At 36.6% G+C, this 16373-nt stretch overlaps 1 protein-coding gene across 1 annotated transcript in view; it reads right to left on the bottom strand.

Annotated features, from left to right (window-relative positions):
* Positions 1 to 343: 343 nt before the first annotated feature.
* LOC139952730 (E3 ubiquitin-protein ligase pellino homolog 2-like) overlaps positions 344 to 16373 on the bottom strand; it is a 55433-nt gene continuing 39403 nt past the window's right edge. The window contains exons 6-11 of the mRNA XM_071951974.1: positions 15798 to 15983; positions 11949 to 12047; positions 11213 to 11320; positions 10210 to 10338; positions 8699 to 8814; positions 344 to 7181 (exon numbers count right to left, since the gene is read on the bottom strand). Of these exons, the coding sequence (XP_071808075.1) occupies positions 7055 to 7181; positions 8699 to 8814; positions 10210 to 10338; positions 11213 to 11320; positions 11949 to 12047; positions 15798 to 15983 (765 nt within the window). The 3' untranslated portion in view covers positions 344 to 7054. The remainder of the gene's footprint in view (positions 7182 to 8698; positions 8815 to 10209; positions 10339 to 11212; positions 11321 to 11948; positions 12048 to 15797; positions 15984 to 16373) is intronic.

The raw sequence follows: 16373 nt of genomic DNA, 5'->3' as shown, positions 1-16373 counted from the left end.
AAAGTGAGATTTTAAGGAAATTTTGTTTCCTGAGCTTGTCTTTTGTATTTAAGAAATTGTCCAGGAAGTTGTGTGTTTATGATACATTGTGTTTATGGGCACTAAATCTATAGTCTAGCACAGCAGGCCTTGAAATAACACAGGGCAATTAACGTAGTGCCCCATGCTTTTGCTGTGATGCCCTTTGCAAAGTTCCAATACAAATTTATAATTTCCTCTCAGAAGTGCCCCTTTACCAGAGGCAAATTGTTGTGACAATTCAAGACCCTTCAAGAACGAAACGCAAGGCCTGACACTGACATAGTGTAGTCCAACCATGACAAATAAATTAAACAACAAATCGTTATATTTGGCATGTTTTTTTTATTCCCAGTCTTTATTGTTTAAACTCCGCACTTTGTTATACTCGACCATAACAAAAAAGACAATTTCCCCCCATTTTTGTATACAGAACATGACAACAGATTTATTGGAGTTATAGATCGGACGCTAAAAATAACATTTTTATATTATGTATGGGGGCCAAATTGTGAGACGAGCTTAAATGGGGCTGTTTATGTATTTCTTACACCATTGGTAAGAAATACATAAAATAACACCTGATTCAGATGGGCGTGCCAGAGTTGCACCAAACCAATAGATTATGAGGGACTCTAGGTCGACCCAAATAAATTTTGGTTTCAGACAGGCTAACTTAACATAAAATCTACATTGGCTCCCCTCATGAAAAGATCGTCGTCTGAAACAAAGTCGCCCTAGAGTCGTTTCGAGTGACTGCAACGGTAGATCTTTTGACTTCCAGTACGCCCAGTTGCTCCTTACTGTTTCAGATGTTGAACTTTTCATGTACTTAACTCAGAATTTAGTTTGGCGCGACTCTGGAGAGCCTTTCTTGAAGTGGGCCAATTTTACAGCATACTAAGATATTTTCTTATTGTGAATCTTGGTTGAATTTCATGAGGAAAAAGTAGCAAATGGTGGTTAGTAAATTTGTGTGCTAAGCAAACGTCAACAGTGAACCACAGTCACAAACAAATGTACATTACACAGCATTTTATCTGGAAACCAGTTTCTGTTAAGGTTTGGTTGGTTCTTCTGTGCTTGGCAACTGTTTGTGCATAGGAACTGTATGCTAGGCAAAATAAAATAGCAACTTGATGGCAACTTGGCTGGTAATGTTTTTCTGCTAGGCAAGAATTGTCTATGCTTAGCAAATTGCTTGCTTAAATGCTTTGTCAAATTGGCCCTGAGCACAGTTTTTTATTTTACGACTGTTGCTTTCTCCACGCTGTATGTAAAGCAAAACAAAGTAATAATAATGTGCTAACAGGTTTTCATCATCATCACAAATAAATAGTGATAAAAACCTTGCAAGATTTTCATCGTTAAGTTTTAGAATTGAGATATAGAATCTAATTGTTTTACTCAGCATTTCAAGCAAACATTGAAAAATATTTTACTCATGGCCAATGTGTTTACATGCTGACAATTGAGCATGGTTTTTCACTATTTTCCTGAGTCAAACAGGGGATTCAGCCTAAATTTTTACAAATGTTTATTTCATGTACATGTTTATGGTTGATCACACACAACATGAACACTTTCTCTGACTAGTTTGTCAGCTTGACCAATCCTTTAAGGGAAAGGGAAATATTTGAATACTTTGTCCGTATTTGCAATACAATAAAACCACCATTGATGATGATAATCACCTTTAAATTACTCAACAAACATTGAATAAATGGCCATATACATTTGTTACATATGTATTGAAAAATGCATTTTTTAATGCCAGACAAATCAATATTATCTGTGCAGAGGGAACTGTTGATATGGACAATACACACTAACACATAAAACGTTAGAAACAAGTGGTACAAAAACTCAATGTACGAATTTGTTTAAAGGGAAGGTACGCGTTTGGGAATTGTCAAAGACAAGGCTTCTCACTTGGTGTATCCCATCACAAGCATAAAATAACAAGCCTGTGAAAGTTTGGGCTCAATCGGTCATCGAAGTTGCAAGAAAATGATAAAAGAAAAAACACCCTTGTTGGACGAATTTGTGTGCTTTCAGATAGGAATAAAAGACTTGTAGCTAGAATTTTTTTTATTATTTTAGTGAGAAATTACCTCTTTCTCAAAAACTACGTCACTTCAGAGGGAGTTGTTTCCCACAATGTTTTATACTATCAACAGCTCTCCAATGCTCGTTACCAAGTCAGCTTTTAAGTTAATATTTGTTTTGAGTAACTACCAAACGTGTACCTTCCCTTTAAGGGCAAAGTATACCTTTGGTATTTGGAACCGTTTGATTCTTCCAACCCTATGCAAATGTAGATATACACAATAAAACTAACCTGTACAATTTCATTTCAAAAGGTGACAGCATTTTTGAGATATTGCTGATAATCTGAAGTGGTTATGTCCACGCAGGAAGAATAATCCATAATTGGAATACACAATCTGAGAAACATTTCATGCAGAAACGTTTCTCAAGTCAGATTGAATTATTGTTTGAATCCGTCCCCCTAAATCCACATTCCTTGGAAGGGAATTGTTTCTCAAAAATTGTACACATTAGCTTCTTACCAAGTAAGTTTTAATAGTCAATAATTATTGGATTTTTACCAAAGGTATACAATCCCTTTAAACTGCAAGTTCAACATGTTTGCCATGTTTGATTCATTCTTTTCAAGACATTTCATTTTAACAAAATCCAACCCTTCATCTCATTTTCCACCCTGGCTTTAAAAACCCTAAATGAAAAATTACAATTGTAAATGGCCATGGAGAAAAACCCTCATGCTTAGTCAATGTTTGAATAAAAAGCTACCTTTCAGCTACAAAATAAGTTAATATTTTCATTATAAAAAAGGACACTATGACTAACAGAGAGAAAAAAATAAGGCAACAATTCAACATTTCGCTGCTACAAAAAGAGTATTTTCCGATTTTACTGACATGTTGTTCCCATCACTAAAAAAAGGAACAATTTTTTATATACACCCAACTATTAATTCGTTAAAATAATTGGTAATAAATACATCAATTAAATATTTGATAAAAAACCATCATTGCATTTTACAACTTTTGATGTCTAATCCATGGCAGGATCTATGGCTGATTCGGAGTTAATGGCTACGACTTCATCAGCCTGTGAGCAAGTGTTGAAGCATAGGCAACCCATAGCAACAACCATTAACAGCAGCCGTAGCCACACCCGGCAATTCGGATTAGTCCCATTTCAGACATAAACTTAGAACTCTAGGAAGATATGTTAAGCAAGGTATAACTGTGTGTGTTTCATACCCCAAAGATATAAAGATTTCCCTAAAAACATCTACATGTTTTCAAAAACCTTTTCATAGAGCCTTTTCAAGTATGTTTGATTGCGCGAGGGCATGTGCGAACCAACTTTACTTGTAAACCGAATATTCCACCATATTGTTACTCATAATTATTATCAATTTATTCAGCCCATACTTTTAAAAAAATAACCATAATTCTATACACACAGCCAAACTGAAAACAAAAAACCTTGTTTATTTTTAAAACAATATTGCAGACCTACATTAATAATTCAAATTATTCCATTGTTCTCCTTCAGTGTTCCAAAATGTGTTTTCTAATTAATAGGACAAATGAATCCTTACATAAGACGTACCTCTTAAAAAAAGTTCTGTGACGAACCATCTTAAAATAAATATAATTCAGGGCAAGGAGTATCTTTTCTCTAATAGATATCAAGTATATCAATAGTCAATATTCATCTGATTAAAGCTCAGACTGCATTTGATGGATAAACAGTGTTGCATTATTGGCAATTTCTTGTTTCTTACTAGAAGCCCTTTTTCAAAAACTGATTCAGAGATGGTTAGTACCAGATGTACTGCGTCCATTTCAATTAGTTATATAACTGTTTACATGTAAATTGGGGATATTTGGGACCTGGGGTTAAATTATTTAAGAAGCGGCTGAACTTTCGTTTGAATTTTAAGTGTTCATTTTCATTTGGGTTTCAAAAGCATTATTTAAAATATTATTCAAATTAATATTAAAATTTATTTACAAATAAATGCACATATTATTCCAATTAAACTAACAAACACAGGACAATGTAATATATTTTTTTACAAGGTATATGTATGATGGCCATTATGACCCACGTTTAGAAGTATGCAGCGTTGATATGTTCGTTTATGGGTGTGGGTTCGAGTCCTGGTCATGAGAATTGTGTCATTAAGCAAGACACTTAACTTTAATTGCTTCTCTTCACCCAGGAGTAAATGGGTAGCTGTGAGGGCAGAGATGGTTCTTGTGATTGATTTAAAGCCATTGGACCCAAGAGAAAAAAAGTTCAAAGATTTACAAATAATTTACAGGGTTTACAGAAGGTAGTGGTGAAAGACTTCTCTTGAAATATTATTCCTTGAAATGCTTGACTTTTTTAATAAAACCGTAAAACAATATCAGTTCTCGATATCGAGAATTACGGTTTATTTTAAACACATGTCATGACACGGCGAAACGTGCGGATACAAGGGTGGGTTTTCCCGTTATTTCTTCCGACTCCGACGTCCGATTGAGCCTAAATTTTCACAGGTTTGTTATTTTATATAGAAGTTGTGATACACAAAGTGTGGGCCTTGGACAATACTGTTTACCAAAAGGGTCCAATGGCTTTAAGCTCGGTGCTAAACAGACTTGGCAGCATTTGGTTAATTTTCAGGGAACTTTCTGCAGAATCAGGGAGAATTGACAGCTCTGCCAATGCGAAATAAATATCCAATATTTTATTTACCTCAACGTCAAAACTAATTGAAACACTATTCCTCTTTGTAAGGATGTACCGTACAGGGGTTAAAATCTCTGCCAATTTGGCAACAAGTTTAAAAACCTGCACCTCAAAACAGAAGTCATTTATAGAGATCTGAAAGAGCTATTTAAACAAACTGTCATGATAATACTGCTTTTCTTTCAATCACTGCTACATTTACAAAAAAAAAATATCATAAATTCATGAACATTTTGGAGGATTCAAAGTTTTGAATGCCCGTATTACTCTCTGACACATAGCCCATATTGCCAACAGTGTGGTTAGTGTATGCTAAAATTACCAGACAATATTTAGTATATTCCATGTTATTCAAGATGACAAAATCACACTTGTAACTGACATCGGGATAATTTCAAGTCCAAACAACACTCGTCCCCAACACATTTGTTTTACACAGTTACTGCCAAAGTTACATGTACATGCGTTACTGCGAAATGACCAAAAACTGTTTGTATGCCACATACGAAAAATAAATATTTGTTTTTGTTTTTCTTAAAGACAGAATATGTTTGAGGTAATAGCAACGGAGATCATTTCTTGCAGTGCTTTTCTTAAAATTTGTTATATTAATACATATTATTATTATGTCCAAAACATTTACATGGCTTGCCCAATATTCATTTAATATACATAAAGTTTGTCTCAACATCTGTGGTAAGGTGATATAGTGACCGATATTTCACTTTTGTCCATCATTGTGCAGCCTTTACATTCTTATTCAAATACTTTACAATCAGCGCTGGACAAGGATGTAGTCTGGCACCTCTTGGGTATCAGGAGAATCAGAGTGTCATATCATTATTGCATGCGGGGTATGCGACCAAATACAATATCATTTACTTGTTTACGTAAGTTTTATTTTGAGGGGGATTGGTGGTGTGGATGGGGGCAGTTTTCCAGCAAAAAGTAAACATGAGGTGAGGCGAAAAAAGCAGGATTGGTCAGCAAAAGGTGTCATGAATTTGTTTTACAAAAACTTTACAAAAGGAGATTATACGAAAGTGGTGTCGTGCATGATCAACAAAACCTGTCAAGAACAGCTTTCTCTTCAGATTATTGGAATTTCATCATCACATACTTTTTCTTTTTGTTCTTCTGAGCACTAAGAGACATTCTTCTGAAGGTGTTAGGCACTGTACAATACAGTTGTTTTTATTACATGTATTAAGGTATCAATCTTTGAGAGAAAGAAAAAAGAAGACTTATTGATCTTTGGCTTGATCATTGTACAGAATCTCAGGAGTCTATTAGTGGAAATCCTGGCCGAGTCAGAGACCAAAGCATCCCAAACCTTGGCTCAATTTCATAGAGCTGCTTATGCACAAACATGCTAAGTACAACAAGATTATGCTAACCAGAAAAAGGTTGCCAGCCAAATTACCATATCACATGTACAATTTGTGACTGGTATCCTGCTAATTACTGCTAAGCACGCATTTTTTGAGCAGTATTTTCTGCCTAAAGCAGATCTATGAAATTGGGCCCTGTCTTCAACAAGAAAACTTTCCCTTTATTGTAAGCATAATATTTTCTGACATCGTCCTTTATAATCACATCTTAAAAATATTCTATTTGTGAGTGACGGTTTCAGGAAGGAGACAGGCATGGGCTTTGAATTGAACCTATATTTTGGCTCACATTCAACTCTCAATACTCAAGATGATTTAAGGGAGGTGTTTGCGTTGACTTTTCAATAATGGCAGAGCAACAATGCTAGCGATGCACACTAATTCAGCTTGATGGGGCTGTCGCCTTGCAAGCATACCCATCCAAATATAAAGAAACAACATGGATCAATGGTTAACGAGTGGTTGTTTAGCAACAATTGTAGGTCATGATGCGCACAGAAGTTGAAGTGCGAACGACTCTTGTCTTGTCATGTCAGGGCGACCGGCATCTTAACGCACGCTATAATTTTGTTACAACTGGTCCACTCTGCACTGTGCTATGAAAACAACTATTGGTAACCAGCGATGCAACCATGCCTGGTAGGCTGGTTCCAAATAGTCGACTAATGTAGTCCAATTATCATCGACTATACACAAGTTAGGGCTAACGTAGTCACACTGTGGTCAACGATAGTCCTTGCGCAAACTTGGCGCCAGCTGTTGAAACTATCAGCTGATTGCTTAATCATGTTCTTATTTCTTTCTTTCTCTTCAACCTGATGAATTCTTGATGAGGGGGGGGGGGTTTCTCGAACTGATCCCAAGATCTAGTCGATGGCCTCCTGAAAGATGAGCTTGATGTAACCGGTATCCCCGCACAGTGGCATTGCACAGAATGGACAGGCAGCTTGGAATGCATGGGTGCCGTGGGGTAGGGGAACCTGGGACCAGTATCTGTCAGGGGAATAAGATTAAAGATAGGATTAAGATCAAGGATTAGAGTGGATTAAGATGTTGGGACTGATCAGCTATAAGGCTGGTCAACCCTTTGACTTTCAACATAAATTTGTATTGACTACGAATGTGAAAATGTAAAAGAAATGATAAATTAATCAATCAGGTAATTTCAACAGTATAAAAATCAAAATCAAATCAGCGACAATGTTAATTGGAAGTTAAGAGATAAATAGTGATTTGATAAGATTAATTAAATGAATAATAAGCATGGACATTCATGAAACTGTGGAGGGACCCATAAAGAAGCAAAGCTTGTAAGATTATGGGTCCCATGTCTTGTGGAATAAACTAGTACAGGTAGGAAAAATGTTCCTGAAAAGACAGATGTAATCAAGAAGGCTCAATGCATAGACAAATTAACAATGGACAAGAACGAAGAAAGACAGGTCAGTAATTTAAGAAAGAAAATATCTATCAACAAAATGAATTCAACATTCGATAAAAATGCAATGAGTTTATCAGAGACAGTGAGACGCTAGGTACCACCAGACACTCTTGGTAACTTCTGCTCTTCACATAAATATAACTATTCCCACATCCCCCTAAAAGAATGGATTTAGCTGATAAGGCTGCTGCCCCAAAACAAAACATATTAGCACATGTAAAATATATACAGTGAAATGCATTTGGGTTTTGCGTGTCAATACACACTACAAAATAAAACAAAAAATTGACGTCCTCTTTATCTATGTATAAAGTAAAGAAAAGGCAATTGAAAATTAATAAATGTATACCAGAAAACCAGCAAACTATTATATGATTTTATCCGATTTGATTTATTGTTTTATTCCACAAAAAGGAACATAGCTCATCACCCTGGAAGATACAACAATAGTTCAAACAAAACAAAACAAAACAAAGTTTACATCATGACAGAAGAGTAAGCAAAGAACACTCAATTAAAACAATTATGTTCATATAAGCAATGTGGTAGTAAAAGTATAGTAACAATTGATGAAGTAAAAACAACACTACAATGGCTGCCGATAAAAAATCTTGACAAGTTGGGGTTATTCCATTGATCGCATTTCTGATCGCATGAGGGCGCTTGTACTACAAAATTCCTTGTATCACAATTTGATCTTATTTTGACTGCTGTTCCATGTTGCTTTCATGTAAAAATTGCAAAAAATCGTAACTTGTTTTTACCCATACACCCATGTGTCAGTACTTTTCAAAATTCTATGAAAACAAATCCGCAAGCAAAACACTTGGGTGGGATTTAAAAACCCAAATGACCTTTGCATTGCTAAATCAGATGTCTTACCACTAGAACGCTGAGCCAACCCAATGGCTAGCGGTCAGTTCAAATTGCCAAATAAAATTATAATAATGACAAAACGGAAAAGCAGTTTGTTTTACTTGGTTCAAATTTGATTTGCAGTGCCCTCACGCGGTAAAAAATATTGCAAATTGAATAGTAACTCATATCGTCTATCACTCCATGGACTTACTTGACTGTTTTTTCTGAACACACGTGACCACAGGGTACATATGCATGAGTTGGGTTCCCAGAATCCACATAGAAGCTGGGCTCATTACCCATGATGAGGGGCTCATAGGAACCAGCCTACAAGGAGAAAGAAAATACCCACAGTTAGAAACCAACCAAGGACAGAGTTTGCTTGTGAGGTAACTACAAGTGCTTAAAGACACTGGGCACTATTGGTAATTGTCAAAGACTAGCCTTCACAGTTGGTGTATCTCAACATATGTATAAAATAACAAACCTGTGAAAATTTGAGCTCAATTGGTCATCGAAGTTGTGAGATAATAATGAAAGAAAAAACACCCCTGTCACTCGCACTTGTTAGCTTTCAGATGCTTGATTTCGAGACCTCAAAATCTAATGCCAAGGACTAGCTCAAAATCAAATTCGTGGAAAAATATCTCAAAAACCACGTCACTTCAGATGGAGCCGTTTCTCACAATTTGTTATACTATCAACCTCTCCCAATTACTCATTACCAAGTAAGGTTTTATGCTAATAATTTTTTGAGTAATTACCAATAGTGTCCACTGCCTTTAATTAACTGGCCATTTTTCCAAACTTTGGCTCAGCCCTCAGCTTTGTTTGATGTTTGGAAAAACCACATAAAATGTGGCCGGAGCCCAAACCAAAGTTTGGGAAACCAGTATGCTCTGTGTCCTCATGAAGACGATTACAGCATACTTATTGAAACGTTGAGTTGTCAACCATCGAGTTTGTTCAGAACTAGCCCTATATAGGACTTTTTCTCTGTATGCCCGTTTCTGGAGCGGAAAATTTTCAAAGCTTCACAACTCAAATCTTACCTGCAACAAGCCACTGATTTCAACAGATTCACATTCCATGGCAGCATACATTTTTCTGCGGTGGGTTTTAGTCGTCATATATTCTTCACAAATCCGTCATTTTCGTGAAATAATGCAGCTCCCAACGTTAATTTTTTTAAAGTTTTGTTAAGTTTTGATCATTTTCTCACAGTGTTGTCTGCTGCCGTGCGTACGCGTATACATTCGCATGCATGACGCAAGCGAATGAATTATTGGTCACCGTAGTCTTGACTGCACAGCATTAACACGCAAACGCATCGCAAGATTTGCGCGTTTTGCGTACACACGGCATACTGTGAGAGTACGAACAAAAACGGGAATTCCTTAACGTTGGGAGCTGCATTATTTCATGAAAATGACGGATTTCTGAAGAAAATATGACGATCAAAACCCACCGCAGAAAAATATATGCTGCCATGGAATGTGAATCTGTTGAAATTGGTGGTTTCTTGCAGGTAAGATTTGAGTTATGAAGCTTTGAAAATTTTCCGCCCCAGAAATGTACCCTGATGTCCAGGATGTCACTGTAGTACAATACGAAAGTGTAAGACCACCAGGGATAGTTCAGAACCAACATTACTCAAATGAGATTTGACGCATGGTTCTACCATAAACCTCAATTGGGTTTTGAAATGAGTCAGCGTCTTACCTCTCGACACATCGGACAAGTTCTCTCTGTTTTCTGTTGCGTGCTCTTACTGTCCCACATGTGATAACCGTGGACGTGACCACACTTTAGGTATGCATAAGGCTGCTTGGAGTTCTCATCAACAATTTGCTGTAAAAACCAAATCAAACATGATTTCAAATTAAACATCAGCCAAAATATCTTCCGAAGGGAATTACGCGATGTTTCACAGGTAAGCAGGGAATTTTTGCTTCAGTGTGTGCTTACTACACGCTACTATGTGTTTTTTGTATACACGGCTAGTGAAGAAATTCGGCGCTTGCACAGTAAGCGGAGAATGGTGATCATAAGGGCAGAATTCGGCGGTAAGCAGAGCCATAAGCATAGGCCCAGCTCTGTAATGCCCATAGGTAAGGTAAGAATCATTTTATTTGCAACCATAAAACAACTAGGGTCTGATTGCATAAATAAGGATCTTGGCCCAATTTCATACAGCTGCTTAAGCACCAAAAGTAGCTAAGCATTACAAAATTATGCTTACCAAAACAGGGTTCCCAGCTAAAATATCATGTCACATGTATAGTTTGTTACTTGTATCCTGCTCAATTCTGCTAGGCAATATTTTCTGCTTAAGTCGTTTAAGCAGCTTTATGAAGTTGGGCCCAGTTTATCAACTTCAAATAATAATTGAGAAAATAGCTGATGCAAACAACTTACCAACCAAATGGACCGATGCAAGATGGTAAAAATGCAAAAAATAGTTAATGGCCTGACGATTGATCCTAGCAGAGTCTTTCTTGAAGTTGTGTTGTCATTTAGCCTTCAAGAAAGACTCTGCTGGGGTCGAATTGTCAGGCCCAGCCAGTTTGTTGTGTTGTCATTTAGCCTTTGAGAAAGACTCTGCTAGGGTCGAAACGTCAGGCCAATAACTATTTTTTGCTCAAATAGTAATTGTGATTAATTGATAAAGCTCAAAGGCCCCTCCACATTATCTCTCTACCCCTAAACTGAGTGGATGATTTACCTTGGAAGCATGTCTGTGTTTGGGAAGGACCAGGGTGTTGAAGCCGATCGGACATTGAGGTCTGGTGTCATTGATTCCTTGACGTAACAGCTCAAGATGCTTCTGGGTCTGCAGTGAGTGGGGAGAATCAAAACACAAACACACAGACGTGACTTAAGATCCCTCAATAAACTTTAAAAGTTTCAAATATCATGTAACGTTACAATACAAATAACGGCAATTTAGAAAACTCATCAATATGTGAGACCTGCCGTCAATTTCACCAAACTCTTCCTAACTTAGAATTAATCCTAGGACTTAGGACGAGTTAAATTCCGTATCCGAAGGCAGTGGATGCATTGAACCCATCCTAAGTTACTCGTCCTAACTCCAGATAGGATTAATCCTAGCGTTTTGTGAAATCGACTGCTGGTGCTTCGTGGCTCCTGTGTGTTCACAACCACTCAGATTCAAACCCATTATAAATTGAGACGTTGTGTTTTTGTGGGCACTGAGATTCAAAGTTGAGTTTCTCATCGAATCAATCCCACCCAAGGGATTTGCCAGTGGAATTTTTTCAACAGAACTCCGAGTAAAAAATACACCATTGGTGTAAGGGTGAAAACAAATTATAGGCAAAAATTACTTAATTTTTCCCATTGTCCTACTGACAAAAGTCACATCTTTTTGTTTTTCACACCCAATAATCCATAAACCCTGTGGCAAAGAAATGTCTATAGACAGATAATGAACTAACCGGTGTTTTCAGCAGCCCTGTTGCTGATCTCCATAGTAACGTAGCACCACACAGATCAATTAACGTGCCGTCTTCAAGAATATTGTTCTCATCATCGATCTAGTGAGGCAAAGGAAAAGTGTTAAGTCATTGTGAATTTCAGCTGGCTATACCTTTATCAGTCAGGAATGCTGGTCGCAATCAGTCAGCATTCAATCCTTATTTAATTCAATTCAATTCAATTTAATGTTTATTGCCCATAAAAAGAAAAATTGCTTTGTCGAAACATGATCATAACCATAAAGTTTTTTTTTAAACAATTACAAATTACAAATTATGCTGAGTTATAACAATATTTTCACATCCAAAAATTTACCTCATGAAAGAAAACATCGAGAAAGAACAAGAGAGAGATTTCCCAAAGGATTTTTATGGACATCAAGCCTAAAATAAATGAACAATTATTTCTTCATAAACAGTCTGTCTATTTTTTCAGTTTTCTTGCCTTATACTACTGTATGTGTGGGATAACAAGCTTTCAAGCAACAGTTATTTAATTCTGTTGTCCCTGATCCACATTGTATTAATTGGTCCTCCTGATTGGCAATTTTCTTGTATCCTCCTTCCCAAAATTGACTTCTCATACTTGCATGTTTCCTTCATTAACTCATTTTTCCGTTTCCCTATGATAATCATTCCGCTGTTCTCCATGCTCAGCTAGTTGCCTCCTGTCATCATCTTATTTGTGTTGTTTTATATTTAGTTAGCGGTAACACAATGTGTGTATCTATTTGCCAGGTAGAGTTTGTTCTTAGAGAACTGTCTTTCTATATTCTACTACCGCGGAGTAGATCCGTCTGATTGTTCGGGAGACTTCTCAGTTCTCAAAAGAACTGTCCTGCTTTTTAACTACTACCTGGGCGGAAGATATATAGAAAATTGGCTGGGACTACTACTTTAGCTTATAGGATCGTTATTAACTGCACTACCGTGGAGTGAGTTCTTAAATTGGTCTCAACATTTCGACTAGCTTGCTCTAGTCATCATCAGGAGACGATGTACTTTGATATTCTGTATGTTTCTTGCTTGTTTCTGTTTTGGTTTCACAGTTCTTTGAGTTGCCATGTATTTTTGTAACTACTTGTACCATTTTGGTCGAATAAATAATAATAATAATGGCACACATTTTATGCCAGAAGTATGTAATTGACAGACTGTGTGTACATTACTTTCTTTAGTCATACAACAACAATGTGCTGGTACATACCACACATGAACCACACATCTTCTCAAGACAATGCACTGTTCAAATTTCAACTGGCAACAGCTTTGTCTAAGCCTTGGCCTCACTGAGTGTACTTGAAAATATGCAAAATGTCTTCCTAACAAAGGTGCCATTCAGAATTTGATTTCCAATTTTGTTTTGACCTATGCACCCCAAATTTTGAGCTGGGTATTTTGTCTTCTTCTTTTTCGTATGTTAATTTTATGTGTTAAATGTATACTTTAAATAAAAACTTAATTTCAATTTTTCAGTTATATTTCTTTTGACTAATCCACGCATAATTTAACCCCCAAAAATAAAAATCTAATTTTTTAAAAAATCGACTAGTCTAAATGGCCCCTTACATATATCAATTTCTCCTAACTGGTGTAAATCTATTTTTGGCAATTATTTCATTTCCAAATAGAAACAACATTGCAGGTAAATAAACAGGAAATTCATAACAGGGTTGGTTTTAGTTTTGCCTCAGTTTGCCCACGCCCCCCCCCCCTATATACATGTGTCATGAGCACTGAGTGTAAAATTGTGATTTGTTGATGTTTTGGGAAAACCTTGCATTGTGTGGCACACCATGATTCACAGTCATGCAATGACTTACGACTCAACGCGCTACGTCTTTCCTGCGGTTTTGAGTCATAACTCTTTTTTGATTTCACTGACGTGTTATTGATGTGCCTGACTCTACTGGGAAAACTGAGTTGTCAGATTCACCATCGTCTGAGGGAGGGAGGTCTAGATCGCTGAATCACCAAGTTGTCTTATTGCCAATATCATCAGTGAGCAGATTGTGGAATCTCACTCCTAAGACATATCCCATCTGTATCTCTACTCCCAAGATCTTCCAATGGTTTAACCCTAAATACCATCTAATCCCTGTGCACGCTCTTTCCAGCTTAACGGAATAGCGTCCCATAGGTCCATAAATATCCTGGTATTTATAAGGTTATCAAACCAGACAGCATTGTAGCTACTTGGTATTGAAAAGGTTTTGATGCGTCACTGCATAAAACAATCAATGTCACGGGTTCCGGAGTTAACGGAAGGCAACGTCAAACTTGTCATTTGCTTTTACAGATACAAATCAAAAGAATCACGGAAAATTGAGGTTTTGATGGTTTTTTTTTCAGCCAATTTCCAAACCTTGCCACTGATTCTGATGTGATCTTAAGTCAGAAATTCTAGAATTGCGTTATGCCAAGGGTGTTTTAATCACAGCATAAAGACATCACAGAAGATTCACATAAACTCAAATATGCCATCTTGTCATGCTAATTCCTGTATTTGATCTGCTTAAGGACTAAAAACAAAATCGCACACAAAGGCTGGAAAAGCAGTTTAACACAAGCAAACTATTGGTTGTTTTCAAAGACTATTAGCTGTACTTTATTAAAACAATACAACCTGTGAAAGTGTAAGTTCAATTGGTCATTGGAGTCACAAGAAAATATCGCTAAAAAGCCTTCCCCGTTTTCACTGATTTCAAACAGCAAGTTTTGGTATTGAGAGATTTTTTGAATCATTTCTCAAATACAAAAGCATTTCATGGGAAAAAAGTTTTTCACCGTGACCATAAATCATGAAAGTTCAGCAAAAATCTGTGAGTATTTATATTCTTCAATCTTACCAATTTTGTGCACTTGGTTTTCTAACAACTGTGTTCACCACTCTTTATTTATGTAGCTATTTCTAGAGCACGGCAAATTGTTTTTAGAGCTGCTTTAGGCAGAAAAAAAAATGCTTGACAATTTTCTGCTCAGCAGAAATGAGCAGGACACCAGTCACCAACTGCCAGTCACACATTGTACTGTGAGATTGGGTAGTTTGGCTGCTGACCTTTTTCCAGTAAGCATAATTTTGTTGTGCTCAGCTATTTCAGCTTGTAAGCAGCTCTATGAAAATAAACCCAGGTTAATTGTAAGAATTACACACGATAAGTTAACCAGATAAATGAGGCAACAGCTTTAACATCTGGAAAAGACAGGATCCGAGTTATCTGCATACTATGGTAATACCATCTCTCAATGAAGTTGTAATAACATTTTGACAGCCACTAGTCCTTCCCCACTTCTAAGTTATCAACCACTTCTGCTACTTTATCATTCAAGAATAACACCTCAATAATTGAAACTGATGTCAATCTCAACAAGATCTTGTCCTCTCTACCACAATCTCCACTTCATTCGTTAAAGGGTTTGGGTATGTACAACACAAAACACAAAAGTCAACAGATTCACTTTAAACTTACATGGTTTAAAGATAATGAGGGTAGAAAGCTTCCCTTAAAATATTACTTGCTGAGGTGCTGTAGTTTTTGAGAAATTAGTAAAACAACTTCACAAAAAATAATTTATGTCCCAGTGAGATTAAAATTATTTTAGCATGTACAACAGATTTACGCGACTCTCCTGAAAACATTGCTCTGAAATGTTCACCTTTTTTCCCTCCAAAAATTAACGACTAATAAAGCTGAAAATTCTACAGATAAATTATATTACATTCATCTTCATTCACAGTGAGTAGGGATTCATATCATGGCCAAAAAAACTTGATCTACAAAAGGTATCTAAACCCTTTAAGCGACTTACCAGCTTTCCTTTTTGTTGCGACGATCTGGTTTCCCGTAATGAATAAATATTTCCCCCTACGGAGACTTCTCGCCAGACGCCCGGTCTAGCATCAGACTGGAAACCTCCTCGAGGTCTCATGATAAGGACTCCGTTGGTCGTCAATCCATCCATACCAAACTCCGTTTTCCATTTGCAAGCTTTCTCCTGCAAAATAAACATTATTGTGGTTAGAAAAGTGACTTTCAAGAACGAACGTGACAGAGCAAATCTTGAGAGGTTTCTTTGTTGTTTTTGTTGAAGGCGCAGTGTATTTTTCTTCCTAACCCTGAGAAACCTTTCCAAGTTTCAATGAAAGTCTGTTGTTTTTGTATGGACATGTCAGGATAAAATAGGAAATCAAACTAAATCAACCTGGTTGGAAATATTACTGGGGGATGAAAACTTTGAAACAAGGGAAAATATGAAGGGATGAATGCATTATCAGATTTGTAACATAAAAACAAGTATGCAAAAGAAAACAACATCAAAATTTGAAAACAACTACGCATTTGCAATCCAAGATTTAAAAACAATTGTTTACAATGAAAACCCAGA

Source organism: Asterias amurensis, chromosome 1, assembly GCF_032118995.1.
Source record: "Asterias amurensis chromosome 1, ASM3211899v1".
Lineage (NCBI taxonomy): Eukaryota > Metazoa > Echinodermata > Asteroidea > Forcipulatida > Asteriidae > Asterias > Asterias amurensis.
This window is presented reverse-complemented; position numbering and strand designations above follow the sequence as displayed.